At 34.3% G+C, this 27608-nt stretch overlaps 1 protein-coding gene and 1 long non-coding RNA gene across 2 annotated transcripts; both read left to right on the top strand.

Annotated features, from left to right (window-relative positions):
* Nucleotides 1-5765: 5765 nt before the first annotated feature.
* On the top strand, nucleotides 5766-9957 carry LOC128556452 (uncharacterized). Its single transcript, XR_008370681.1, has 4 exons — nucleotides 5766-5892; nucleotides 6183-6274; nucleotides 8748-8795; nucleotides 9509-9957. It is a non-coding gene; the product is annotated as an uncharacterized LOC128556452 (long non-coding RNA).
* A 4522-nt stretch (nucleotides 9958-14479) lies between these two features.
* On the top strand, nucleotides 14480-26480 carry LOC128556764 (uncharacterized). Its single transcript, XM_053542439.1, has 4 exons — nucleotides 14480-14759; nucleotides 23665-23765; nucleotides 24719-24795; nucleotides 25156-26480. Exons 1-4 carry the CDS (start codon nucleotides 14678-14680, stop codon nucleotides 25265-25267), a joined length of 372 nt encoding a protein of 123 aa, XP_053398414.1. The 5' UTR covers nucleotides 14480-14677; the 3' UTR covers nucleotides 25268-26480.
* The last annotated feature ends 1128 nt before the right edge of the window (nucleotides 26481-27608 follow it).

Here is a 27608-nt window from a genome sequence, read left to right as displayed (position 1 = left end):
TTGAAGTAAAATGCTCAATCCCTTGTAGTCCGAGATACCGAGTTCCAATTGTATTTGTAATTGACTGACGTCGACATAAAAGTACATGGACAAATTACAACAATTTGAGAACAAGGACAAAATCAACAAGTAAAGAACACAGTGTCGCCCCGTACTTTAGCTGTCTGGCAATTCTCATGTAAAATCAAATGAAAAATGTGTGTGGTGTGTGTAGGTGGGCAGGGTGTGTGTGGGTTATGTTTGGTATAAAAGTTATTTGAATTTACACAGACTCAGTGTAAAAATATATTTAAATGAGGCCTGAGATAAAGGTAAATTCTGACGTCCAATAATTCCAAATTGAAAAATATGTCATGCGAATTCAACATGAAATAGCCTATAAGAGCAAGAAAGCAAGAAAGTTAAGTGAATGCACCAAAATGTGAAGTGGTTGAGGACAAATCAGGTTTTCATGAAATCACAATATTACACTAAGTATGCTTTATATCTGATTACAGTTAAGCCATTATTGTTAATAAGCAGTAAAGATAGTATGTCGCACTGCTTTGACAATAACTTAGCTCACATAGATACGATATAAACATCGATATTAATAACATGAGCAGATTAACCTTTTAACTCAAATAAGCTTTTCCAACAACACGCACAACCATATCAGTATACGCGCACTTTCACGTTCTCTTTATGAAATAAAATACTTTATAAGGTAATTTGTTGAGACAAACATACAGTAAACAACTGGTCATTTAAACTTGTAACATCGAGGGCTGCATGTCACACATGGAATGTCATCAACCTACTTTTTGTTGAAAACAGTGTAAAAACACAATTCAAGTTGGAATAACCACGTCACAAGAACACAGTCTCCCTTACAGCAATGTATGCATATACAACAGTAACTCAATATCGCCAAATTCAGGTTATCTCGAAGACACTTTCAAGTCCAGTACCAAACACTCGTGCACAAAATATTATTTCAAGTCAAATTTCGGTCATGTTGAAGTAAAATGCTCAATCCCTTGTAGTTCGAGATACCGAGTTCCAATTGTATTTGTATCCCCAGAAGTGCCAGACATTCAAAAGCCTACTGTGTAACCTTGTTTATTTCTTTTGTTTCTAAGACTGACAAACATCTCTCTGGAAACGCAACTCGTGTCGTTCGTGCTAAAAACAGAAGTCTAAAAGTAAAAGCTGCATTCAAAGAACGCAGCCAATACCGTATTTACAAATGTGTAAATGTATGCATGTACTCTGCCGCTGACCACGTATACACTTTAACACAATCGAATGGAAGTATCAAAACTACATGAAGGACCTATAGCCTTGGAACATGGTACACTTTAGTAGATCTTGATATGAACTTTGTTGAGAACGTCTCCGCTAGTCGTAACTGACCAGAATAGAACAGTAGAGGCTACGTTATTTCCGTTTTTCGGAATAAATCAACACGAAGTTAAAGTAGAATTCCAGAGAGCATTGAACACATCAAATGGAGCGACAGACACACATTGCAATCTGAGCCGCTCGTAAATCCATTCTGAATGGAATGATAAAACAAAAGGCGTTCTTTATATACCCATTAACAAGGTAATACAATATAATTAATATACAAACTAACAAGCAGAATATATAAAACGGTAAAACTAAAAGCAAGTTGATAATATAGACACAGTTCCATGTATAAACTCTTTTGCGATTAACCTACCTAACTCTTACCCTAAATTCGACTTGTGGACTGGACAATGTGGATAAAATAATTCCTTTCATTTAGGTTAAATCTAAGAGTAATGATCAAACACTCGGTTGTTCAGTAGGAATAGGTACCTTCTATGACCGCAGTCCCCATTAAAGCAAGACCCTACGGTAGTAGTATTGCTGTGCAATTAGAGGATATGTATACAGCTGCTTTAACTGTTTGGCCATGTTTTTGATAAATTGAATAAATTGTTCAATCTTGATAGAGTCACCAAGGGATCATTTTCGTGGAATTATTTATAAATAGGTCCAGCAGTTAATAACAAGAATATTTTTAAAATGTACACTATATACACAGAAGGAAACGTAACTACGCACTATAGAGGTAATATTGTTGAATAGGGATAGTTTGAACAATCTTGGTAGAGTTTCACCCAAATATCGTGTGTGTGAAATTGTTTTAAAATCCGGCCATGAGTTTCTTGCAACATTTTTTAATTTTCTTCTATAAACATACACAACCCCTTGACAGCCTCCTTTTGATGAATCGCAATAATTTCAACAATCCCTGTAGAGAGTTTGATAAGGAATATTTCCTTGAAATTACTTTTTTCAATAGGAGCTGTGGTTTGAGAAAGATGTTTTTTTCTTAGATTTAGATTTTAGATCAGACGGCCCCTATGTGCAACTAACAGAACCGTTTGAATAATTTTGAAACAGGACATCCAGGCCAAGTTTCATTAATTGCCTTTTTATAGGTTCAGAGGACATGTGTTTTGAAAAATAATGTTGAAGGACGGACAACGGACGGGCGAACGACAGAGATAAGTGATCACAATAGCTCAAATTGTGCTCCTCCGAGCTCAAACTGGCTGTTGCTACAAAAGTGATACAATAATAAAAGTATTTATTACGTTTCTGTAATAATATGATAACTGTTGAAATGTTGTTAATGCCAGTCAAAAATGTTCGGTTTTTAATACCTTACATGAAATGAATATTCAACGTCATGCCCGCGGTAGGATGGTCCAAGTTAAAATGTATGTCAAAAGATGTCTAAAATCTATAGTGTCTAAACTACTGAGACACTAAAGGTGCTGGCTTGTATTGTCAATGGTCGTACAAAACTTGTCGATTTAGTTTCTGTCTTCCTTGTTTTTTTTTTTGTTTTTTTTTAATTTTTGCGTTTCATATGTTCGATACCACATAGACTGTGGCTGGCAGAGCGACATGAGGAACACCATCAAGTGCCCGATGAAGCAGGACAGAAGACGATATCAAAACAACTATTTAGACCTACCAGACAAAGGGAAGAATAGCGTTCAAACTGTAAAACTGTGAACACAAAACATGCGATACCTCTCAGAATAGTAGGATCATAACCTATAAACTTTTATAACTTCACCAAATACAACAGGAAACCTGTCATAGCCAAGAACCTTGCAAAGTTTTTATATACCTTGTCAAACAAGATTTGACACAGATAACCGCAATTGCATGTACATTTGCAAAACGTAATGTTTTCGTAATAAGTACAAAATGTGTCTAGCTTTGTGTCCGAAAGTTGTTGAAAATAAAGAAAATATATTCATTATATTTTTATTCATCTTAAGCATAATATAAATATGAAGTAATAGAACTCTATATTAATATACATGTTTCATTTATCGGCATACTTAATTATGTGTGGGCGATGGTTAATAAATGTGACCTCTTGAAATGTACTGCAAAAATTTAATAACAAGAAAGATTGTGATTTAGAATTTATCAAATATTTCTGAATTTGTTCATTATTAGTCGGCCGTCAGTCAGGTTTCACACCAGATAATCAAAAACAGTTTGTTTTTTGGACAGATTCCCGTCTGTCAGTGTTTGTATCAAAGCAAGAGGTGGTCACATACGTTATTGACAGCAAACCAACACTTGAAAATTGCACAAAATTCAATTTATTGACAGTCTAAAAGTAACTATTGATTTGAAACCTTTTCATTTCGGCATTTTCTTTTTTGGGCAGATTAGTTATAACACGAGCCTGGCCAATTCCCAAACGTAAAAGACAATTTATTGGTTCACAATTTGGAACCAAAGATATAATTTGATTTTTAAAAAGCTTGAGAATTTTGGATAAAACTACATTGTACACTTCCTTTCGCAAAAGTGTACCTTTACAGAAATATCACGCATAGACTTAACATTATACAAATAAATATGTCTCCCTTACCAATGTGGGTTCAAGCCTCGATCGGGAGTTTTAATTTTTCATGTGAGTAGCGTACGGAAGGTCGGTGATTCTACCCAGGTGCACGCCCGTGATGACATATACCTGGGATCTTCCTCCACCATCAAAAGTTGGAAAGCCGCCAAATGACCTATAATTGAATCGGTGTGACGGTACACCCAACAAAACATTATTTTCATCTATTTTATGTTCTCGTGCTTGTCTGTGCTATCTCCGAATTCATTTTTGCGACTAATCTTGTCAGTGTCATCAATAATGTTACGGAAATTGTAAACAACTTTTTAAATTCTGTCAGCTTTAATAATAATACAGTGCTCCCTCTCTACAACAACACCCTTTGGGAGATGGAATATTTGGTTGTTGTTCGGAGGGAGTTGTTGTAGAGAGGTAAAATAAAGAACAATATAAGCATATTTTGGAGTCAGTAGCAAGTGTTGTTGCAAGGAGGGAATTGTTGTTCAGAGGGCCGCTGAAGAGAGGTAGCACTGTATGTTTTAAATGACACACCGACATGCAGAATAAATTAATAAACATTTCTGCAAAAGCAAAACAATTTTGTTTTCCTGTTATATTTAAAAAATGAATAAATAAAGTACATTTATTGTAGCTTTGTGGCTTTGTGGCTTTTTTTAACGAGGCAAGCCTGTGAAACTATTGTATTTAAACTTTGAAATGTGACTGAAGACATGACGTTTAAAAACCGAAACAAATTTCAAAACATGTTTTATCTATTATTTTAAAGATTTTGTTTTTTGCACAACACCAACCGTTGCGTTAGATTTAAGTGTAAACATGAGATCACAATTAGCTAAATAGTTTTCCCTATATATTCTATATGAAAGGGACCCTTTTTAAAGAGAAACCAAACTTAGCTAGACCCATTTCAGAGAACAAATCCTTACCTCATTTTAAAGAGTTATGATAAAACTGATATAAAATGAAGAGAAAAGTAGGGGTCATGTATCTTCTAAGAGGGATTTCTCTGGTCACATTTGCTTACTGTAAACTGACATCAAAATCACACTGCTGTGACCCGGAAGTACTACTCATACTAAAATTGAGCTTCACTTCACCAAATACAACCTGCTCTCCCATTTTTCATACAAAAATGTCAAAAATACATTCAGAATGAAATTTAAACAGAAACTAGCTTCAATTTAGACCTCTGTTGCCATGTCAAGTGAAAAATTAGTGTTCAAATACCTGGCAGCCATTACGCGACTAGACCAGATGGCTCCCACGCTGGTTCCTTTAGTTTAGTTAGGCCATAACAAGATAGACATAAAAGCTACATTATCGAACTTAGTTGTAGTCTATTATCATTTCAGAAATAACGCCATCAAAAATTTTCAGATATGCTTACAGTAACTTTTGTATTTTTATAGCAAACGGAGTGTTCAATATTCCCGCTAATATGGTCCATCGAAAGAAGAAAAAAATACCTCTACATAACATAAAAAGGTGGCATTATCATGCAACATCTACAATAAAAACACCAAATAAAACAAAACAACACAACAACAAAAAAACAACAACAACAAAAAAACAAACATCGCTATATTAATGAACACATTAAATGTTTAATTTAGATTTTTTTCGAGATTTCTAACTTAAAAATTTGTACGAAGATTCTTTGGAAGCAGAGAACGCAACACAGCAAAATGATAGCAGATACGATCTGATGAGTCTTTTCTTGACACTGGAAATAGATCTAGCGCCCTCTAGCGCCGGCTAATGCGGATATAAATTTCTATGAGCGTTACATGTTTGAAAAATTAAACAACTAACAGTTACTGTATCTATCATCAAGACAATCTCATGTCACGTGACCTTTATGTCATGAATAACTGCTTTATATATAAAACGCAGAAAAGAAGACAACTCATCATCATTTACAATGAAGACGCTGATAGTTTTACTTTTAGTTGTTAGTGTACTTACAAGCGCATTTTCTCTAGGTAAATTTTTATGTGTGTTTGTGTTTAGAAATGCTGTTTGTGTTATATAAAACAAATCAGATCTTGAAATTTTAGTTTTTTACAATTATTTCTATACAAGCTTTGATAAGATATTAAAATCAAACTACTGAACCAAATAATTTACCTCTATCAATTAAAACAACACACACTTGATTTTAAAAGCCATTAAACTATCAATAATATACTGTCATTAATATCTTGTTAACTGATTTTGAAGAAAACCAAAGTGACCGTCTGGATACTTTTCTCATCAGTTAATATATATTCAGGAGATGATGCCAGTCTGCCAGAGGTTGCACAGGCAAGTCGTCTGAGAAGGGCAGTGATGATAGCGGCAGCAGTAGATCAGAAAGAAAAAAAGGTAAGAAGGTATTTCTTGATAAAAGAGTTAGGTGATGAAACGGTTTGAACTGTTATACGTAGCGTAACAAAGTAATTTTCTTAAAGCTAATGAAATTGATATTTTAGTGTATTTTTTGTTTCGTGGTAAAAAAAAACAACAAGGATAAATAAATCATACCATTTGTAATATTTAAACTATACGTGACACATTCTATTTGATATATTCTGATGACGAGATCTTTCAGTGTTACATTTTTTTGATTGTTGTATACTGGACTGGACTGGAGTTTCCGGTGATTTCACATGTGCTGGAAAACTCCATCTTGTCTCGCATGCTGTAAATGACGCATAACTAACTACATATCCTGTAATTTCGTGCAGTAAATATTTTTTGTACGTAAAACCGGATGAAAATCAAATAGTTGGATTGTACCTTCTAATATATTTCTAGATTTACAAAAAAAAAAAAAAAAAACAAAAAAAAAAAACAAAAAAAAAAAAAAAAACAACGCTATTTTCGAAATATTTCGAAATCACTGCAGATGATAAACCAAAAAGGATTTTTATGTTGCTTTTGTCTGTGTAACGTCATGACGTACTTTCTGTTCACGGACGTAAAGTTCCAGCGCTTTCTTAATACGCTACTGTAAGAAATAAGTGGCAATAAGAAAATCATTTGTTTGATTTTATTTTTACTATTATCTATTGAATATGTCATGCAAGAAAAAGATTCTATCACTGGTTGTACGTGATGGGCCAAATCTTAACCATTCTTTTTGTTTGCATATTTACATTTTAAATGTAGAATTTAAACTAAACATTTTATGTTCTATATTTGATGTATTCTAATAAGGGGATCTTTTAGTGTTACATTTTGATAATAATTATTCAAGAAAAGGAGAGAAGCCATGATATCACTTTCGGATAAGTTTCCTTGCTCCTTTTATCTTGGATTTATTGTTTAAGTTCAAATTCATTTTTAGATTTTAATTTATTTCAAATACTAGAGGACCCGATGTGTTGATCGACAGCTTGCTACATATATATCTATAAGTAGTAACATGATTATGCCCAAAATTTACATCCGTAAACGGAAATGACGTCATATTGTTTTAAAGACGCGCAACAACAAATTCCGTTTGCATCATAACGTTTTGTAGATTTTGTGAAACTGAAAGCTGTACTATAAAAAATAGGTTTACCACACAATTATAGCGAAATACACTAATGCACAAAGTTGCTAGTCTAATAAAACCTGGAAAATATTGTTTTTGAAATTATATCAAAAATACGCTATGTCCCAACGATAACGTAATGTTTACAAACATAACTATAAATATATTGAAATGAAGCACAGGGAATTCAACATTTTTGTAACTGGTCAAAATGAAAATACTTCTTACTTTCGTACGAATTAAAAGATAGCTCACTGGTAAAGCTTATTGATTGTGTTCATCAGATCTTTTCCCGTGTAGGTTCGAAACTCAGAGATGACAGTTAATTTTCCTTTTCTTTTTGCATAAAAAATTGATTCCTTCATTTTCACTATGACACAACGAAAGAAATATCTGAGGCCGATATGGCAGGTGATTTTAGTTAAACGCTTGTACTAAACATATAAATGAACATATGTTATATAAAGACAGATATGCACATACAAACCATCAAAGAAAGAAATGAAGTATACGTGAACAGAATTGAAAACGGACAGGAATTTAAAAAAAAATCGTCATTAGGATTCGAACTCATACAAAACGATCTGATGATTTGCTGTTGGTATCTGCACCCTGCCCGACTGCACTATTTTTCAATATACTTATTGGATAGTTATAAAACAAATACTGATATCTACTCGTCAGTATTGTACAAGCAATATGAATTGTTATTTTATCTATTATCATGAAATGGACGCGTCCTTGCGTTTGCGCGGGAATCACGTTATCGTTGGGGATTAGCATAGTTTTCTTCGACCTGGCGGGGCGGAGTTAATCTCTGAATTATGCCGCAAATAATGGTAATCTCAAAAAACGAGCAAAATAGGTAGAGCAATATAATTGTTTTATTCCGTAATCTTTCGGTAACCAAAGACAAAATTCAACGCTACATTGGTTACAATGTAAGGTAGATGGCCATGGTGTAAGAAATCAGGTTGCCGAATATACTACATATCCTGCACAATAATGCAGTGGACCGCCGCGAAACCCCGCCCCGCCAGGTCGATTAAAACGCACTATAACATCGCTATATTAAAGTTTGTAAAAAGAAAACATTAAAGGAAAGACCATCGTTTGGATGCATTTTACATGCCATATACCGGCCATTAATAAAGTATGTGTGTGTGTCTGTCTGTGCCTTTCTTATGACTTTGTTAACCTTTATATGAACTGTATCTACTACACAAACCGTTAAGTATTTCTAAACAAGCCATTTTACGGTAATTTCATCTCAATTTTTGTTCACATTAAAGTGCATTGTATTGTTCTATATTGCAGGCACCGGAATCTTGATGAAACGGATGAAAGAAATGACAGTAATTTAAGGTAAAAGTACGGGTTGCACATGCATATTTTTGAAGGGAGTCACTTCCATTTAAGCAACTTTTCCACAAATAATTAACCTGACATAATACGATATCATTGTGACACTTCAGCAAGTTTACCGATTGGCAGTTAATATACAACGAAGTGGAACTTGGGTCCATGTCAGTCTTTTGATCAGACTGATAATTCCGTAAAATGCAAAACAAAAACCATTATGGCAAGGATTGAGAAAAAGTTATTGTCTATGTTTGATAGCAATTATCTTGCATAACGTTCAGGTCCGTTTAGAAACCCATCACGTCATAAACAGAAATGTTGCAGGCTTGGTTTAATAGAGGCTACCGTACACGCCCTCTAGTCCCGGGCTGATCATAACCCAACTTTTATATATGATATAAGTACCAGAATATAACTGAGACATCCGCAGATGTATTCACACAGCGGTACACATAGAACCTTCAATGATGCAAAAATACGAAATTTTTATACACACAAAACTGAACAATATCTCAGTATCATAGGCAAAAACACGAACTTTTTATACACACAAAACTAATTAATATTCAGTAGCATAGGTCGGTGTCATTGTTCAGTATTGATTCGTAACACAGGTATCAATTCGATAAAAAAAACCTAACTCTCGAACATTGCGCATTTTAGTAACTCTTCTTTCAGATAATCAAAAATACACATTTATATTTTGTTTATTTCAGACTCCAGCAGGCAACTAGACTATGGTCATTAGCCATTGGCAGTCTTAAGTTACACATTTCGAGGTTTCAAAGTTTGGTACATTGTATTCACCGCCTGGTACTGAATGACTACCGGATACTTAAAACTCGTGCAGAGCAAGTTCCAGTTAGATGTTACCATTGGCAACGGATCAGTGTCATATACTAGTATATTTGTAGATAAGATGTAAATTGTTGTAACTTCCAAGAATACGTACATATAAACATTGTACATTGAATGATTTATTATGGAGCGGACTTATCGTGAAAAGTTTTGTTGAAAATAATTCATTTTTTCAAATATTTTGACATAATACAACACCAGTATGTTTTTATTTTAGCAAGTATGCTTTATGTAATCGTTTATTCATTTGTACAGTAACATTTGTAATAATGTTTACAGCTTAAAACCTGATAAAATTTGTAGCTCATCTATTATTTTGTTGTATTTTATCAATTCATTCAGATAAAAATTCTGATAAAGAGTGTTAGAAAAACTGATATACGGTATTATTTAAATTTCCGTCCGATTTTTTGAATTTCCGAAAGTAAATATGGTATTTAGTATTAAAATTTACAAACAAATTAATTTCAAGAGAGACAAAATCGAGCATAAATATAAATCATCAAATTTGCTGATTTCAAGAAAAAGCATCATGTATCATTATAAGTTGTGATGTATGACAGCCGAACCTGTGCATACCCCCAACCCCCCTTGCGATATACTGTCAGTTCATGAAAGGTAATGGAATGTGTAACACCAATAGGGCCTCTAGCAATGGCTTAAGCGGAATTATATTATAAATGAACATTGATGCACTTTATGATCCTAAAGGACCTGAAATAGTAAAAGCACTGGGACAAAGTAAGCGCGACTTATAGACAGCTGTCAGACCTGTTAATTGCTTTCATCTGCCGTGGCTAGAATGAAATTGACAAAATATATAATCAAATTTCGATGTGAAGGGAACATATCATTCTTTTGGCCAAAAGAACCATTATACCATTTAAAAGACTAAAACTCTTATTCAAGACGATTGAAATGCATTTTAATGTAACAGACGACACATTGCTAAATACATGAATAGCGTATACATCAATTTGAGTTAGTTCTGTAAACATAGATATAATTGTAATTAGTTGTTATAGTACTTTGATGTGTGTTATTCGTAGTATTTCGCGCAATAAAGCATCATTAAAGTAACAAATCTCTAATATTATTCCGCCTTGCATCGTTTCATAAAGGAATAATACTACATACCCATCAGCCGAGCGGAAACTCTTTTTTTTCAAGATTTAAGTACATCAGTTTTCCATTAACGAAAATCGTAAATGAACATGCATAAGACTGGCAAAGAAGAAAAAAAAAGATTTCACCCATTTGCTGCGAAACAGGTGAAACTTGCGCAGCACAAGGATAATGAACTACATATATATTCTCTAACGCATTGTAAATGAAACTATTCTCTTACACAAGCCATTGCTAAATTAAAGAAACACGCACTGTCCCCCTCACTTATTCTTTCTGAATACAGTTAGGTCCTCCCCGACATCATTTCTTGTTTATTTCTCAGAATACAGTAAAGCTCTTTTATTGCTCTGAATACAGTTAAGGTCCTCTCCAGACACCGACTGTCCTTTCTCTTTATTCCTTCTAAATACAGTTAAGATCCTCTCCAGACACCCACTGTCCTTTCTCTTTATTCCTTCTAAATACAGTTAAAGTCCTCTCCAGACACCCACTGTCCTTTCTCTTTATTCCTTAAGAATACAGTTAAGGTCCTCTCCGGACACCCACTGTCCTTTCTCTTTATTCCTTAAGAATACAGTTAAGGTCCTCTCCAGACACCCACTGTCCTTTCTCTTTATTCCTTAAGAATACAGTTAAGGTCCTCTCCAGACACCCACTGTCCTTTCTCTTTATTCCTTAAGAATACCGTTAAGGTCCTCTCCCGACACCCACTGTCCTTTCTCTTTATTCCTTAAGAATACGGTTAAGGTCCTCTCCAGACACCCACTGTCCTTTCTCTTTATTCTTTAAGAATACAGTTAAAGTCATCTACCGACACCCACTGTCCTTTCTCTTTATTCCTTAAGAATACAGTTAAAGTCCTCTCCAGACACCCACTGTCCTTTCTCTTTATTCCTTAAGAATACAGTTAAGGTCCTCTCCCGACACCCACTGTCCTTTCTCTTTATTCCTTAAGAATACAGTTAAGGTCCTCTCCAGACACCGACTGTCCTTTCTCTTTATTCCTTAAGAATACAGTTAAAGTCCTCTCCAGACACCCACTGTCCTTTCTCTTTTATTCCTTAAGAATACAGTTAAGGTCCTCTCCGGACACCCACTGTCCTTTCTCTTTATTCCTTAAGAATACAGTTAAAGTCATCTACCGACACCAACTGTTCTTTCTCTTTTATTCCTTCTAAATACAGGTAAGATCCTCTCCCGACACCAACTGCTCTTTCTCATTTACTCCTTCTAAATACAGTTAAAGTCATCTACCGACACCGACTGTTCTTTCTCTTTATTCCTTAAGAATACAGTTAAAGTCATCTACCGACACCGACTGTTCTTTCTCTTTATTCCTTAAGAATACAGTTAAGGTCCTCTCCAGACACCCACTGTCCTTTCTCTTTATTCCTTAAGAATACAGTTAATGTCATCTACCGACACCAACTGTTCTTTCTCTTTTATTCCTTCTAAATACAGGTAAGATCCTCTCCCGACACCAACTGCTCTTCTCATTTACTCCTTCTTAATACAGTTAAAGTCATCTCCCGACACCCACTGTTCTTTCTCTTTTATTCCTTCTAAATACAGTTAAGGTCCTCTCCCGACACCAACTGCTCTTTCTCTTTTATTCCTTCTTAATACAGTTAAAGTCATCTCCCGACACCAACTGTTCTTTCTCTTTTATTCCTTCTAAATACAGTTAAGATCCTCTCCCGACACCAACTGCTCTTTCTCTTTTATTCCTTCTTAATACAGCTAAAGTCATCTCCCGACACCAACTGTTCTTTCTCTTTTTTCCTTCTAAATACAGTTAAGATCCTCTCCCGACACCAACTGCTCTTTCTCTTTTATTCCTTCTAAATACAGTTAAGGTCCTCTCCAGACACCGACTGTCCTTTCTCTTTATTCCTTCTAAATACAGTTAAAGTCATCTCCCGACACCCACTGTCCTTTCTCTTTATTCCTTCTAAATACAGTTAAGATCCTCTCCAGACACCCACTGTCCTTTCTCTTTATTCCTTAAGAATACAGTTAAAGTCATCTCCAGACACCGACTGTCCTTTCTCTTTATTCCTTCTAAATACAGTTAAAGTCCTCTCCAGACACCCACTGTCCTTTCTCTTTATTCCTTAAGAATACAGTTAAGGTCCTCTCCAGACACCCACTGTCCTTTCTCTTTATTCCTTAAGAATACAGTTAAGGTCCTCTCCAGACACCCACTGTCCTTTCTCTTTATTCCTTAAGAATACAGTTAAAGTCATCTCCCGACACCAACTGTTCTTCCTCTTTTATTCCTTCTAAATACAGTTAAGGTCCTCTTCCGACACCGACTGCCCTTTCTCATTTACTCCTTTGAATACTGTTCAATTCCACTCCCGACATTATACTCCGCTCTTGACACCAATTACGTTTTTCAGATCCCGGTCACAGACATCTAAGAATAAGTACAATCTCAGAATGAATATGATTGGGAAATAAGATCTATAAGTAGACCCTTTGGAAGCCTAGAATGCAATAGAACAATATACTGGCAGAGTCGATTTGACTATGACTGTTCATGTGATTTTAAACTGGATTTAATGATATAATAAATTAAAATCTTAAATTGTATATTAATTTGAAGGCGAGTGGGCGAGTCTTCAGGGTTATTCTAGCTGGATGTTTTAAAATCGGAATTCTGACTGTTTTCATGATTTTTAATACTCATCTATTTTTGCAGTAAGCTATTGTAAATATATAGATACAATGTATAACTATTGTTATTTTTATTTTTTTGTCGCTAGCGAGATTCATGGTTTTGTCAGATGCTCTATTGTAATATATACCCGTCTTACACACAAAAATAGCACCCAGTCTCACTTTTGAAGTATGGTTAGGTTTCATTTTAGACAAATACAGTGATTTAATATGCATCATTCATACATTTTAATGTAAGGACATATTTGCCCTAATGGACACAATTAAACTTATTATGTAAACAACGTATCAGCTGTGAGTATTTTTTGGTATCGCAAAATGTTCTCTACGGAGCTGCAATATTAGTTTACTTGACACGTTTGTATTCTTTTAACTATACGAAGTGCAGTATAACATGTTTGATGAATAATCTATTCATTGTTTAAATTAACGATAGTGTCATGTTTGATGAGAAATTTGTACATGTCATTTCGGACACTCACTCAATGTTTCTGAATGTTTTGATGTTTTCCGAGACTGTTAGAGTTTTATTTTAGCATTAGAGCAGCATCACTGTATGCCATGTAGTTAAATCAGTTCAGTCTCTGCATTTTGTATATCTGCTAGTTTACTGATACTATGTATCTCTCGGGAGTACCTGCCATTTCTTGAAATGTTGTCAAACTTGTACTTCTACTACAGTAACAATGAATGTCCTCGACTAAAAATATAACAACACTGAGTCCAAGTACGGGGAGACTATACAGCCGCTACACGGCAGTGCTAACCCACTGTTGTCATTTTTATAAAATCTGTGAAAAGACCCTTTGGAAGCATAGAACGCAACCTGATAGCAAAATAATTGCAGACTGGTTAGAAATATATTTTACAAATGTATAACAGGATTGTTTTTCTATGTAATGGTGACACGCCGCTGCAAACTCATCTAATGGTCCTATAACGTTGAAATATGTTTATCTTTGAGTATCTGCGATATCGTATGACCAACTGTTTTCATCCATTTATTCTTGTACATGACAGAAGACAGTAAACTAGACGAGAGAGTTCGTAAAACCGATACCATGCGCTAAATAACGGCCAACTAGTCACTGCGATACTGAATGTTCTAACAGAACGGATAGTGCAGTGGTATTGTTACAACATATTTTTCTGCAAATAAGTGTTAAAAGAATTAATAACGGAACATAATATTGTGAGCAGCAAATTGAAGAATATGGATGATATTACAGAAAGGACTAAAAGTCTTGCGGGAGATCAGACGATTGCGACAAAAATGTTTAAAATTCATGTTGATTATTGGTAACTATTTTGCTATATTTTCAAAAAGGCTTTCAACTTTTCCATTAATTAGGTCTGTAGTCTAACAGCTTCATTAAAGAACAGGGAGAATCCATTCAATCTTTAGATGTTTTAATTACAGAGGTTAAATGCAAACAAATTCATGGAAGTCATCTGCTAGATTTTATAAATATGTCTAAGATATTAGAAAAGATACGCCATATCTTTCCACTATTGTTTTTAGTGGCCTGTCTGGCGGCGTTTCGGTTACTCATTGTTTCTTGATATTTTAAGACATTTAGTTCAGCCTCGCAGTGTTTTTAAAAGTAAGTTTTGATAACAATAAATATGCACAAAAATAAACTTTTAAACAAAGAAGGTTCTGCTTGATTCTGGTCGACAATAAGTCGTAATTTTGCGCTTCACCTTGTTACTGACTTTTTAACGAATAACTAATATTATAATAAATGTTAAACACAATGACACATTTACTTTACCAGCCATTTTTCCCTACCGATTTTACGGGAAAACGTAGTCAATTTTCAGTCGAGATAAAAGCCATAACTGCAGGCATCCACCAGATGGAGTTGTGCCTGGTAAAATATAATAAAACTTCACTGTTTCATATAAAGAATGAACAGAGGTGTCAGATATTTGTAGTCATTAGCCCTGCTCCATTAGTCAAAGCAAATTTAAGATAGAACTATAAATACATGTTAAATCTGTTGACTTTGTAGTTAGATATGACTAATTTCTGACAACAATCAAAGGAACTATCATATGATAGTTATTATGCCCAAATAGTCTTTTATTGGAATAGGATGAAACTATAGTTATAATTTAAGATTCTATAGTTATAATGCAAAATTTATCTGGTAATTTATGGCTATATGTCTGTAGTTATTATACAAGATTTATAGTTACATGTGTGTAGTTATAGTACAAGATTAATCCGGTAATTCATAGCTATATGTCCAAAAATATAATGCAAGATCGCACTTTTATGACGGTGATTAACAGGACTATCGGATAATAACAATTATATCATTACGAATTTAAACGGCTATCCTACTGCCAAAGGTCAGATCATTTTATTAATGTTTATTCAGCTCTTCAGGAAAAGTCTGTGCACTTGAGTGTTACCGATTTATGATGTTTATTAATATGACCAAATGTTGTTGGAAATATTCAACTGTCCGTACAAAAAGTATTACGGTATAGGTATTCACCTTATATAAGGACTTTACATCAGAACGATCTTAATGTATTACTTATGTCGTACATTTTTTCTTTTTTTTTAACTTTAGTTCCGTTATTGCATTTTTCAGCTAGAGGGAATATAACAAGTTATCAAATAGCAAACTTAAGTTAGATTTAAATATTAGGAGGCAGGTATGTCATGATTTAAAACCGTCGGACCTAGGTCGTTTTGCAGAGAACTGTTACATTATTTTGTTCATACCAGTAATGTACGAGAACGTTTGGTGTAACTCATGAAACATGTACTAAAAGTCCTTATGACATCAATTATTTTACACGTTTGCACTTTGTCTCTGAATTATGAATGTCATTGTGTATTAAACTTCAATGACCAACATCAATGCCAACCCAGGAATAAAATCTTATTTAGTGCTCGCCGCATAAAGGTGATCTTATATTTATTTGGGAGTTTTCACCATTTTTTTACCATTACTACAGTAGAGTGTAAAATAGGTTGTTTTATTTTATTGTACTATTTTGCATTACACTGCCTCTCCCTAGCAAGATATCATGTAAAGTGTGCTTCATTTATGTTTTAATCTCTTTAAATGTTGCCTCATTTCGACAATCGATAGAAGTAAAACAAGTTAAAGCATAGCAAAAGTTCTTTCTAGGGCACATCTATATAAATATAAAATGATCATCTTGTAAAATTTTGGTTGCACTGTCTGTTTTATACTGCCAAAAATATCAGGTAAGTATTTACGCTAGTTATTTAACATAAATTGTTAAATCCAACAACAAATTAAATCACTTTCAGTACAGTAAATACGGCAATAAGACATTGACACGGTCAATCCATTATAATTCGATGTGTGAATTCGTTGCGCATAATTAGAGGGTCGCAATGGGGTTTGTTTTCACATATTAACCATGCATTTGAAGGTAACAATAATATTTGGTTGTTTACATTTAAATTTGCTGATATATGTCTATCTGGTCGACTGAATGTACATATGTTATGTTCTTCAAGAATGGAGGAAATAAAAGAACCAATCAATCATCCTCGGGTTTAGTATTGTGTAATCCATGGAACGCGTTCAGTCAGAGAGTCGCCTCAATTGAGAAAGAATAGTTTAACGTCAGAGGTTATTTCTAAGGTCACGGAGTTTAATTGGCCAGCTTGTAATTACAACAGCTTTCGATATCAGTAGCTCAGTCAAGTGTGACTTACTGAATTAAGATATTCCTTCTCAAGAGAAGAAATAATAAAAACTCCTACTGCAGAGTAACTTCCGCAAACACACATGCTATCTCGCAATCTTGTCATGTTTTGCAATGTTTTTCATTACTATGTTATATTGATGCCTTGTCCATGACGCTTTTTAGGGTATAAGTACAAATAAACATTCTTCTTCTATATAGTTTCGAAGCTGATGTTGGAGGAGCGGTCAGTATCGAATTATGACAACTTTCCAAAATATCTCATACAAAATTAGCACAATACTAAAATGGAGTTTTTAACTGAAAATATATCTATGCATTTCATAAACGATCCCTTTGGAATAAGGGACAATGACAACCCGGACCACAGGACAACCCGAACCTTTCGGCTCGGATCATATATTTGCGACACAGACTATGTTTAAAGACGACTCAGACTATGTTTAAGAAAGGTCTTGGCCACAAATATTAACAAATAATGTTGTCTTAATATTTTAGAATATTTGCGTCAACAGGAATGAAGATGTGTTTAGGACATGGAAACTTGACTCTCGATATTAATGTAGAAAATTAATTGATTTTTTCAAAAATATTTCGCACCACTTTCAATTGTAAGTAGCATATTGTGCAACAATAAATCGTAAGAAATCTTAAGCAATTTGTTTTTACTGTTAAAGACAGCAACTTTTTTCTTGTTTATCAAGACCATCTAGCTGTCCCTTAGATGTCGCTAATTTATGGTGTTTGTTAACATATATTACTGTTCTGAGTTCATGCAGCGTAATGGAAGTGAAGATAGCTCTTTATCACAACACTACTAATGATATCTAATTTCTTACACGCAAGCCCTCTGTTCATCTTGAACCAACAACATGTCAAACGATGTACTATCCGTATCGTGTGAAATATAAGTTTAGACAAATAAGAATATTTTCCTCTTCGTTCGAGTTATAACATACGAGGTTCCGTTTGGACCATCGAGATTTTTAATATCTCGAAAGTCGAAATCACGAAACTACGATGATGAAAGTCGAAACCACGATGGTAAAAGTCAAAATCATAAAACCACGATGACGAAATCGCGATATCATTTCGCAGTTTCGTGTTTTCATCATCGTTGCTTTGACTTTCACCACTGTGCTTTCAACTTTCATCATCGTGCTTTCGACTTTCGATGGTGAAAGTCGAAACCACGATGATGAAGGTCGAAACTACGATGACGAAAGATGAAAACACAGAACCACGATGGTGAAAACACGAAATGATATCGCGTTTTTTATCATCGTGGTTTCGTGATTTCGACTTCCACTATCGTAGATCGAGTTTTCATTCGAATTTATTCCACACCAGTGATGATTGAAACAAATGTCAATATCAATTTTGAATCGTTTTACTTTAAGTCATATGTCATTAACAATATATATATCTTAACGAAAATTATCTTTTTCAAAACATCTTTATCCCTACATGCGATTCCATTTAAATACATGTTATTCAGTTAACTATATCATCAAGTAACAACATTTAAGGTGTATTTGCGTATGACTTTATTCATTTACCTCTGAATGATGATATCATATATGCGACATTAAATAACATTGTCCAAAAGCCACTAGGGTACAATTAGTGAATTAGATTTGATCTCTTTCTTTGATTACATGAGCTGATTCGATATCATTAATGACGAAACTATTAACTTCCTTTTTTCCCGTACTTAACTATAAATCTCGTTCTTTCAACATATTCCTGAGCGGCAACCGATATCTCAATGGTAATGTTTAAATAATGAAAAACTCGGCACTCTGATAACGAATATATTCTAAAAGAGTAAACAGAGAAGTTTCTTATAGCAACATTTGTTTTTATGAAAACCAGTGTCAACATAGATAAAACTGGTATTTATATTGTGAGCAGCAAACTTAGTTCTATGGATAACTTGACAGAAAATAAAACGAATTCGGTGGGAGTTAGGTCGCTGTCAACAAAGTTGTTTAGAATTCATGTTGATTACTGGTAGATATTTACTTTTTAATCTTGTATTTTAATATGTAATTTTGATGCAGATGCTTACAGTTATACATGAATCAAGTGTGTACTTTGAATGAGATCTTTATATAACCCTTCATAATGTACAAGTCTGATAAATCTCTTCTTCTTGTACCGGTGTGTGATGTATATGTGTTGGGTTGTGGGTGTGTTTCCAGTATAAAAGGTAAGTCCAGCTGAAGAACACGAATTGAAGACAGTGATGTTGTTTCTGAAGTTTATTTTCTTTAACAATAGACACAAGTTAATGACTGACAATTCCAGCATATCAACACAATGTTTTTTTATTTCAAATGTAATAAAGTAACACTGGTGTCTTCAGTATTGTAATGATACAGTAAAAAAATGACAAAAATAGATTTTCAGTTCACAAAAGGTATAACATGATAATTAGTTATTCAGTAATGCATAAAAAATTAAACGTTCTTTAAACATAAACGACCGGTGTGTTTAGGCAAAAAGTATAAACAAAGAAAATAACTATGAATAAGCAAGAATACGAGTCAAACAGAAAAGCCACATTCAAAGAACATAGCCACCAATACAAAATTCCTCAATTTATATACACGTACAAACTGTACACATAATTGAAGAAATATTAAATGACGCAAAAGTAACAAACAGACGGTCAGAAGCCAAGCAACTACTAAGGAGTTTACACTGATTTATTGGCGCAAAACCTGAATCTCAAACCACCACCACGTTCCTTTTAAAAAACAAGTTAAAGTTTAACTTAATTTGTACATGACATAAGACTTGATCAACATTGCCAGAGAAGTCAGTAAGAATACTTAGAAGAAAATTTATGCTATCCAGTGACAATGAATTAATTTTGTGAACTCCTGGAGTTTAATGAATATTTATGAGATTTTGTATTTAAAACTTTTACCCTTGCGCTCTTCATCATTAAATACCAATTTCATAACTGTCAGGGGGCGTCCGGGTAAATTCGGACAATTTTTAACAGTTCGAGTTTGACAGGTTGCTGTGAAGGTAATTTTGATTCGCCGCTTGACATTTTTTTATTTAACGTCGCACCGACACATGATAGGTCATATGGCGACTTTCCAGCTTTAATGGTGGAGGAAGACCCCAGGTGCCCCTCCGTGCATTATTTCATCACGAACGGGCGCCTGGGTAACGCTGCTTGACAAATCCAAGCGGTACGGAGAAAGAATATCTACAGATGCGATATCCAATCTGAAAATGTTGTCACACAATCGATTTCATTGGCCCTGCCCTCAGTCGGCATAACTCGGACGAGGTAGGAAAATTCGGACACTAAAATTGTTTTTAAAAGGAAAAATTCAAATCTCTGAAAAGTATAGATATTCGTCATTATTTACATGCAGTCAAACCTGTCTATAAAGACGACCATCGGGGGAGTCTTTATTAGGAGGTGGCATATATTCACAGGTTAAAATAAACTGAAAATATTAAAATGGGAAGCAAATTATGCGGTCTTTAGAATCAGGTGGTCTCTGTTCAGAGGTGGTCTTTAACACAGGTTTGACTGTAACTGTTTTGGTCAAATTCGAAAACAATATGTAGTACAGGGAGTCTGCACTGTCCCTTAAAATTGCGTGTTCGGATTTTTCCTACTATAAGAAACCAGGTTTTTTTTTAACTCGGACACTTAAACTTTTGCCTTATTTTAGACAATCCTTTGATTTTGGGAGAAAGCAACAGATATTATTGAGTTTTTAACATATTTATCTTCCATTTTAAATTAAAGTTAAAAGCAATACTATGATATTATGCCCGATACATGAATTGAATCCTCTTCGAAAAATTACCGCCTTCAAAGATATCTTTAATGTTCGCAGAACGTATGAGTACTACGTCATTACTTAGTTGTTACGTTATATCCGATATTAAAATGTCTGGTGTCTTGACTGTATTTTAACGGAGACATATCAATTTCACAAAAAAGACATAAATTAGCCTTATCGGATGTGAGAATATATATGCCTAATTATAGATTTGACTTTAAAACTGTACGAATTATGCCGATGTCCGAATTTACCCAGACACCCCCTATATACCATTTTCATTCTGAGAAAAGTAATTGAAACATGGAGATAACGGTTAGAATGGCCGTTTTTATTATTTACATTACAAAATCATTTAAAAGCATCTGTAATATCCATCTTCCACTGTTCAAACTTGCAACTGTGATATTTTTTCGGACTTGACATTTCAATGTCATTACATCAAGGAGTATTTCAAGACACCACCATCAATACCGTCCCAGTAGTAATGCTTATCATGTTTATAATGTTTATTTAGCTCTCAACAAAGGTTATTCCACTTTGCCTTACTGATTTATAACGTTTGCTAATACATAAAACAACCGAGACACTTGTGGTCTGATGGAAACATAAACTGCAACAATATGCAGACAATATTTCAATTAACATACAAGACAGCTACCGTATTTTTAACAAGTCGTATATTCCACACAGTTGTGTTGTGACAAATGTATGTACTATGCTTTGGTGGATACACGCGCTTTGCTAAAAAGGAACTTCTATTTTATACAGCTTTTCACATTTTTATATCTCAATGTCAGATGCAAATTTTATATCACCTTACTTGACAAATCATTACAAACACATAGATACATTAACACTGAGTAACACTGTGTAAAACGGTCGCAAAGTAACACGAAGTTGCAATAAATTAATCAGTGTTCCACATTTTAAATACATTAACACTGAGTAACACTGAGTAAAAGTCGCAAAGTAACACACACGAAGTTGCAAGAAATTAATCAGTGTTCCACATTTTAAATACATTAACACTGAGTAACACTGGGTAAAAGTCGCAAAGTAACACGAAGTTGCAAGAAATTAATCGGTGTTCCACATTTTAAATACATTAACACTTAGTAACACTGGGTAAAAGGTAAAAGTCGCAAAGTAACACGAAGTTGCAAGAAATTAATCAGTGTTCCGCATTTTAAATACATTAACACTGAGTAACACTGGGTAAAAGTCGCAAAGTAACACGAACTTGCAAGGAATTAATCAGTGTTCCACATTTTAAATATATTAACACTGAGTAACACTGGGTAAAAGTCGCAAAGTAACACGAAGTTGCAAGAAATTAATCAGTGTTCCACATTTTAAATACATTAACACTGAGTAACACTGAGTAAAAGTCGCAAAGTAACACGAAGTTGCAATAAATTAATCAGTGTTCCACATTTTATATACATTAACACTGAGTAAAAGTCGCATAGTAACAAGAAGTTGCAAGAAATTAATCAGTGTTCCACATTTTAAATACCTTAACACTGGGTAAAAGTCGCAAAGTAACACGAAGTTGCAAGAAATTAATCAGTGTTCCACATTTTAAATACATTAACACTGGGTAAAAGTCGCATAGTAACACGAAGTTGCAAGAAATTAATCAGTGTTCCACATTTTAAATACATTAACACTGGGTAAAAGTCGCAAAGTAACACGAAGTTGCAAGAAATTAATCAGTGTTCCACATTTTAAATACATTAACACTGAGTAAAAGTCGCAAAGTAACACGAAGTTGCAAGAAATTAATCAGTGTTCCACATTTTAAATACATTAACACTGAATAAAAGTCGCAAAGTAACACGAAGTTGCAAGAAATTAATCAGTGTTCCACATTCTAAGTACATTAACACTTAGTAACACTGGGTAAAAGTCGCAAAGTAACACGAAGTTGCAAGAAATTAATCAGTGTTCCACATTTTAAATACATTAACACTTAGTAACACTGGGGAAAAGTCGCAAAGTAACACGAAGTTGCAAGAAATTAATCAGTGTTCCACATTTTAAATACATTCACACTGAGTAACACTGGGTAAAAGTCGCAAAGTAACACGAAGTTGCAAGAAATTAATTAGTGTTCCACATTTTAAATACATGAACACTTAGTAACACTGGGTAAAAGTCGCAAAGTATAACACTGGGTAAAAGTCGCAAAGTAACACGAAGTTGCAATAAACTAATCAGTGTTCCACATTTTAAATTTGGTAAATAGGCAAGTTACATGGCAACAGATATCTTCGTCAAATGCAGTAAAAGTCCTGCACAGACAGAAGAGCTGTACCACTTATCATATTTAAATATATTATAGTCTGTTTTCTAAACCGGCTTTGCCAAGGTCAGTTGAAAACAACAAAATGGAAAGCAGATGTTAAAGACAACAGTGACAGAAGTTAGCCTTCTTGTATACTATATTTCCTTGGCAACTCATACAGTTTACATATCACATTGAGCAATTATGTCGAATCTGATTAAGTACGGCAAAAGGTCGAATATTCCAGCCTACCCCGTCTTATTTGTACGTTAGTGAACTGTAGAAGTCATGATATATAATGGTTTCTTTGGGATGCATGAAAACATCAGCATTCCGGAAGATATTAGAGACGTTAGCTATATATTCCCTTGATAGAAAGTTACATATTTTTCAGATATGTGTGACCGGAGTATGGAAAGCGATTTACAGACTTCAAGCTTGGAGTCATTGAGAAATGGCCGTTTGCTGAAGTCACTGGATCGTTCTCGGTTAAAGGTACGTCTGTAGAATATCGTCATATTTAAAAAAATGGAATTCCAGTCTGCAGCAATTGATTCATTGAATTATTAAGTTAAAGAAACAGACAACACTAACGAATGGCTTCCTCATGCGAAGAATTCACCGCCCCGAGTGAGGCTCGAACTCACATCGGTGGGGGGCAAGATATTCGAAGTCAGCGATCTTAACCACTTTGCCGCGGAGCCCCTAATGTATGTTTGTAGCTTGGTTTGTTTATCATAAATTTGTATTTGTTTTATTTACTTTACAACAGCGAGTGTTAAGTGCTGTGTGGCGGCCGTAAAATGTCGCCTCGACTTCATCTCAGTGTTGTTATATTTTCTGGTCCTTCGGGATCATTGATTTCAACTCATTTAGATTTGAAGATTGAATACTGCTTAAGCCGGTGCTAGGGGGCGTGGGCAGTGTTGCATTTTCCATTACTGCTCATGAACAGACTCAATCAAACCGAGTCTGCAATTTTCACTGTTTGCCTTGTTTTCGGTGCTTCCGAGGGATCTACTTTTTAGATTTTATTATAATACATGTACAAGGCTTTTACGTCTTGCAAGAATAATTTCTCGCTTTTAGCACATTTCGAAAGTGTTCGAATAGATTAAGTAGACATTCAAGTGAGTCAGTTTGAAGAGCAGCGGAACTGTATTCCGAGACCCCTCTGTTCGAGAACTGGTCTAGCTTAAATATAATTAAATATAATGATTTTAAATTATTCTGATCGTTTAGAAATATTTTGTTAAAAATATGTCTAGATTTAATGTTTGGTATTTTATTTGAAATTATGTCAATGAAAGTAAATTCGGGGGAAGAAGACATGCGTTCTAAACATAGGGAGGCATGCTGCATGTTCCCTTTAAAATACACGTGTGAACCATTTTAACGTCTGCTGTAAAAGAGATCATATCTGCAATCATATTTTATTTTATTCACAGACTCATTTGAAATTTACGTTAATGGAAAACTGTTATACTCAAAGCTTGAAAAGAAAGTGTTTCCACCCGACTGACAGGTATACAATATACGTGTATTTCCACAGGATCTTCTTATACATGCTATTTTTCATTATTCGTTCATTCAATAATTGAAGATATGACTTTATTGCTCACAAAAATGATTTTTACAACACACTTACTGATTTAGAAACTCGTGATTTATGTACCAGTCTGATAATTATTTATATGATACATTGAGCTGTTCGTTTTTATGTCTCTTCTGACATCCAACGGTTTCCATACATTCAAGAGGAAATGAGTATCTATCAAGACGTCATTCAGTGGCACAAGTTTATTTCTAGCTAGTTTGCTGTACTGTATTCCGTTCGTTCAGTTATGTATATTTATCTTACATTCTGTTTATATTCTTTTTTCAGATATTCTCTGCTATACATAATTCCATACACGGCTCTAACTCCAAGAAGACAAAGGGCAGCACAACTAGCATCTGTGTTCTTCTGTAGTAGGAATAGGAATATCATAGCATAGATATACTAACATTTTTAATAAACAACTTGTCTAATGTATTGATGTACCTTCGTAATATTCCACAAAACTATATTAGGTTATGTAAGTTATGTAAAGCAGTTGCATGCAGTCTAATTCACTTAAATACGTGACAGAAAGCAGCATATTACCTGGACCATTATATGCTCTCCAAGTCACAAGAAACGTTCCATACATTTTAAATAAATAAGATATTCAGCAGAACAAGCTAACCACAAGGAATACGACATCTACATGGAAAGTCAACAAGTTTACTTTTTTGTACATAAGTATGTCTGTCGTCGGCTTGAAATGAATATTGGATACCTCAAGCTTCAATAGAGGCAGGTTCCATTACGATGTGCCGCCAACGACAAACATACTTCATTAATGTGTGTATTAAAGATATTCGAAGGTAAATTTATTTAAGTATTCGGATAATCGAATTCAATATGACTCTTCGGGCAAAGTTCACGTATAGGTTAAAGGTCACTAATTCAAATTTTTTCTTGTTCCATATAAAAAACGACCAGTTCAGATCTGATTTACATACTCTTACAGAACATCACTTTTTCCTACACCTACAACTAATATTCTATGAAACTTCTATCAAAATGAAGGGGAAAATAGAAAGAAATTACGGGTTGAATAGTTTCTAGTGAAATGCCAGTCAGTGATGGTCTGTTCACCGAAAAAATAATTGCTTTTCTCATCACAATAAACCAATACTTGCGGTTTTGATCTGCAATGCCAAAAAAGTGCCATCGTGTAGAATGCATTCTATCGGTGAAAAATGTGATTTAAGCTCCCGTTCTTAACGAGAATGCCCAAAATGGAAAAACTTAGGGACTTAATTCCACCACTGAAGCATATTTTGACCGAATTACTGACATTATTAATGTAATATTGAAAGCACCATGGCCACGTCTGAAAATAAATTATTACGGAAAAGTTCAGGTAATACTCATAATAACGTTTACAAAATCCCCGGTTAAAGCGCTTATGTTCGAGATATTCTGCTTACTCCATTCTCTAATATATAAAACCAAATTATATATTTTACCGAAAAAAAATATATAAATAATTTTCATGTAGGCATAAAATATTGTGAGATAGTGGGATTATTTATCCTTTGGACAAATTATCCTGTCTTAAGGAGCTTGTTCTATCACGCTCCCTCACAATGATGAACAAGTCCAGGCCAGCTATTAAACTAACCAACGAATCTACATTTCTTTTTCTTTTTCTGTATCTGCCTGCCTGCCTACCTACCTAATCTGATAGTTCATGTTTCGGTGTTGATTTCTGTTTCTAAAGGATCTTTCTTATATAGTATAATAAACTGTGAAAAATAATCCCAACATACGTAGCCTGCGTGCTCGAGTGGTTTAGGTCGCTGCTCGCTAGGGTGTAGAATTTTTCTTGTGAGGAAACCATCCAGTTGAATAACTGAAGGTCGGTGGTTCTACCAAGGTGCCCGTTCAAGCCTGAAGCAAGAAAGAAAAAAAAAAAGAGCTCGTTAGTTGTGTTGAGCATATTATTTCCTCTCCCAGTCGAACCGATTCCGGTGTTGGTATGCTTCTATACATTCAATGCTTCAAAAGGATTTTCGTATTTTTATTATGTTTTGTTTCTTTTAAATTCTTTTTTTTACAGTTACATGACTTTGACCATTCTATCTTACTCTTATTTTACATATTCAAATCAGGCAGACATCAAATAATGCCAACTCGGAAGGAATGTTACCAATATAAAGTTAGTTCACTTGTCATGACAAATGCCAATTATATTTTTTCGATAACGATTTCTTCGTATAAAATTTCGGCATTCTCCGTATGTTGCGCATTGCTCGTTTGAGCTAATTTACGGCAGATAAATGCCGGAATAACTGATCGCATAGAAACTGCAGAATGTCATTACGGGTCCTCTACCTTTAATCAAATTGCAGGCTTAGTATGAACTAATTCTCCTGTAAACTTTTGTCAAGGTAATTAACAGGTTTGCCTATCTGTTGTAACAATGTATGCAATTTAATCATTATCTGTAATCGGTGATGTTGTGCTGGACTTGTTGACTTCGTTTATTTGTGAAGTGTCAATGAATTCCGCATGAGCTAGAATGTATCACAAATTATTTCAGTAGAATATTTTCATCTGTGCAACATGTTTTTATTCCATGTACCGTTTTAACTAGTAACTCAACACTCTAGTTTGTGTTAATTTTTCTGCATGTTTGCCTCACATCCGGTCTTTGTCAACTGTACATTTTTTTTTAATATATGAGGAGTAGATTCTATCAGGAAGGTCTAATACGGGGAGTAGAAACTCCGTATAAATCAGTACAT

This window comes from Mercenaria mercenaria, chromosome 4 (genome assembly GCF_021730395.1).
Source record: "Mercenaria mercenaria strain notata chromosome 4, MADL_Memer_1, whole genome shotgun sequence".
NCBI classification, from domain to species: domain Eukaryota; kingdom Metazoa; phylum Mollusca; class Bivalvia; order Venerida; family Veneridae; genus Mercenaria; species Mercenaria mercenaria.
This window is presented reverse-complemented; position numbering and strand designations above follow the sequence as displayed.

Bases quoted from the DNA above. Each gene is read 5' to 3' on its own strand.
- LOC128556764 (XM_053542439.1), top strand. From the start codon at position 14,678: ATGATATTACAGAAAGGACTAAAAGTCTTGCGGGAGATCAGACGATTG. The intron at 14,760-23,664 runs GTAACTATTTTG...CATATTTTTCAG, and splicing joins AAAATTCATGTTGATTATTG to ATATGTGTGACCGGAGTATG. The intron at 24,796-25,155 runs GTATACAATATA...TTCTTTTTTCAG, and splicing joins TGTTTCCACCCGACTGACAG to ATATTCTCTGCTATACATAA.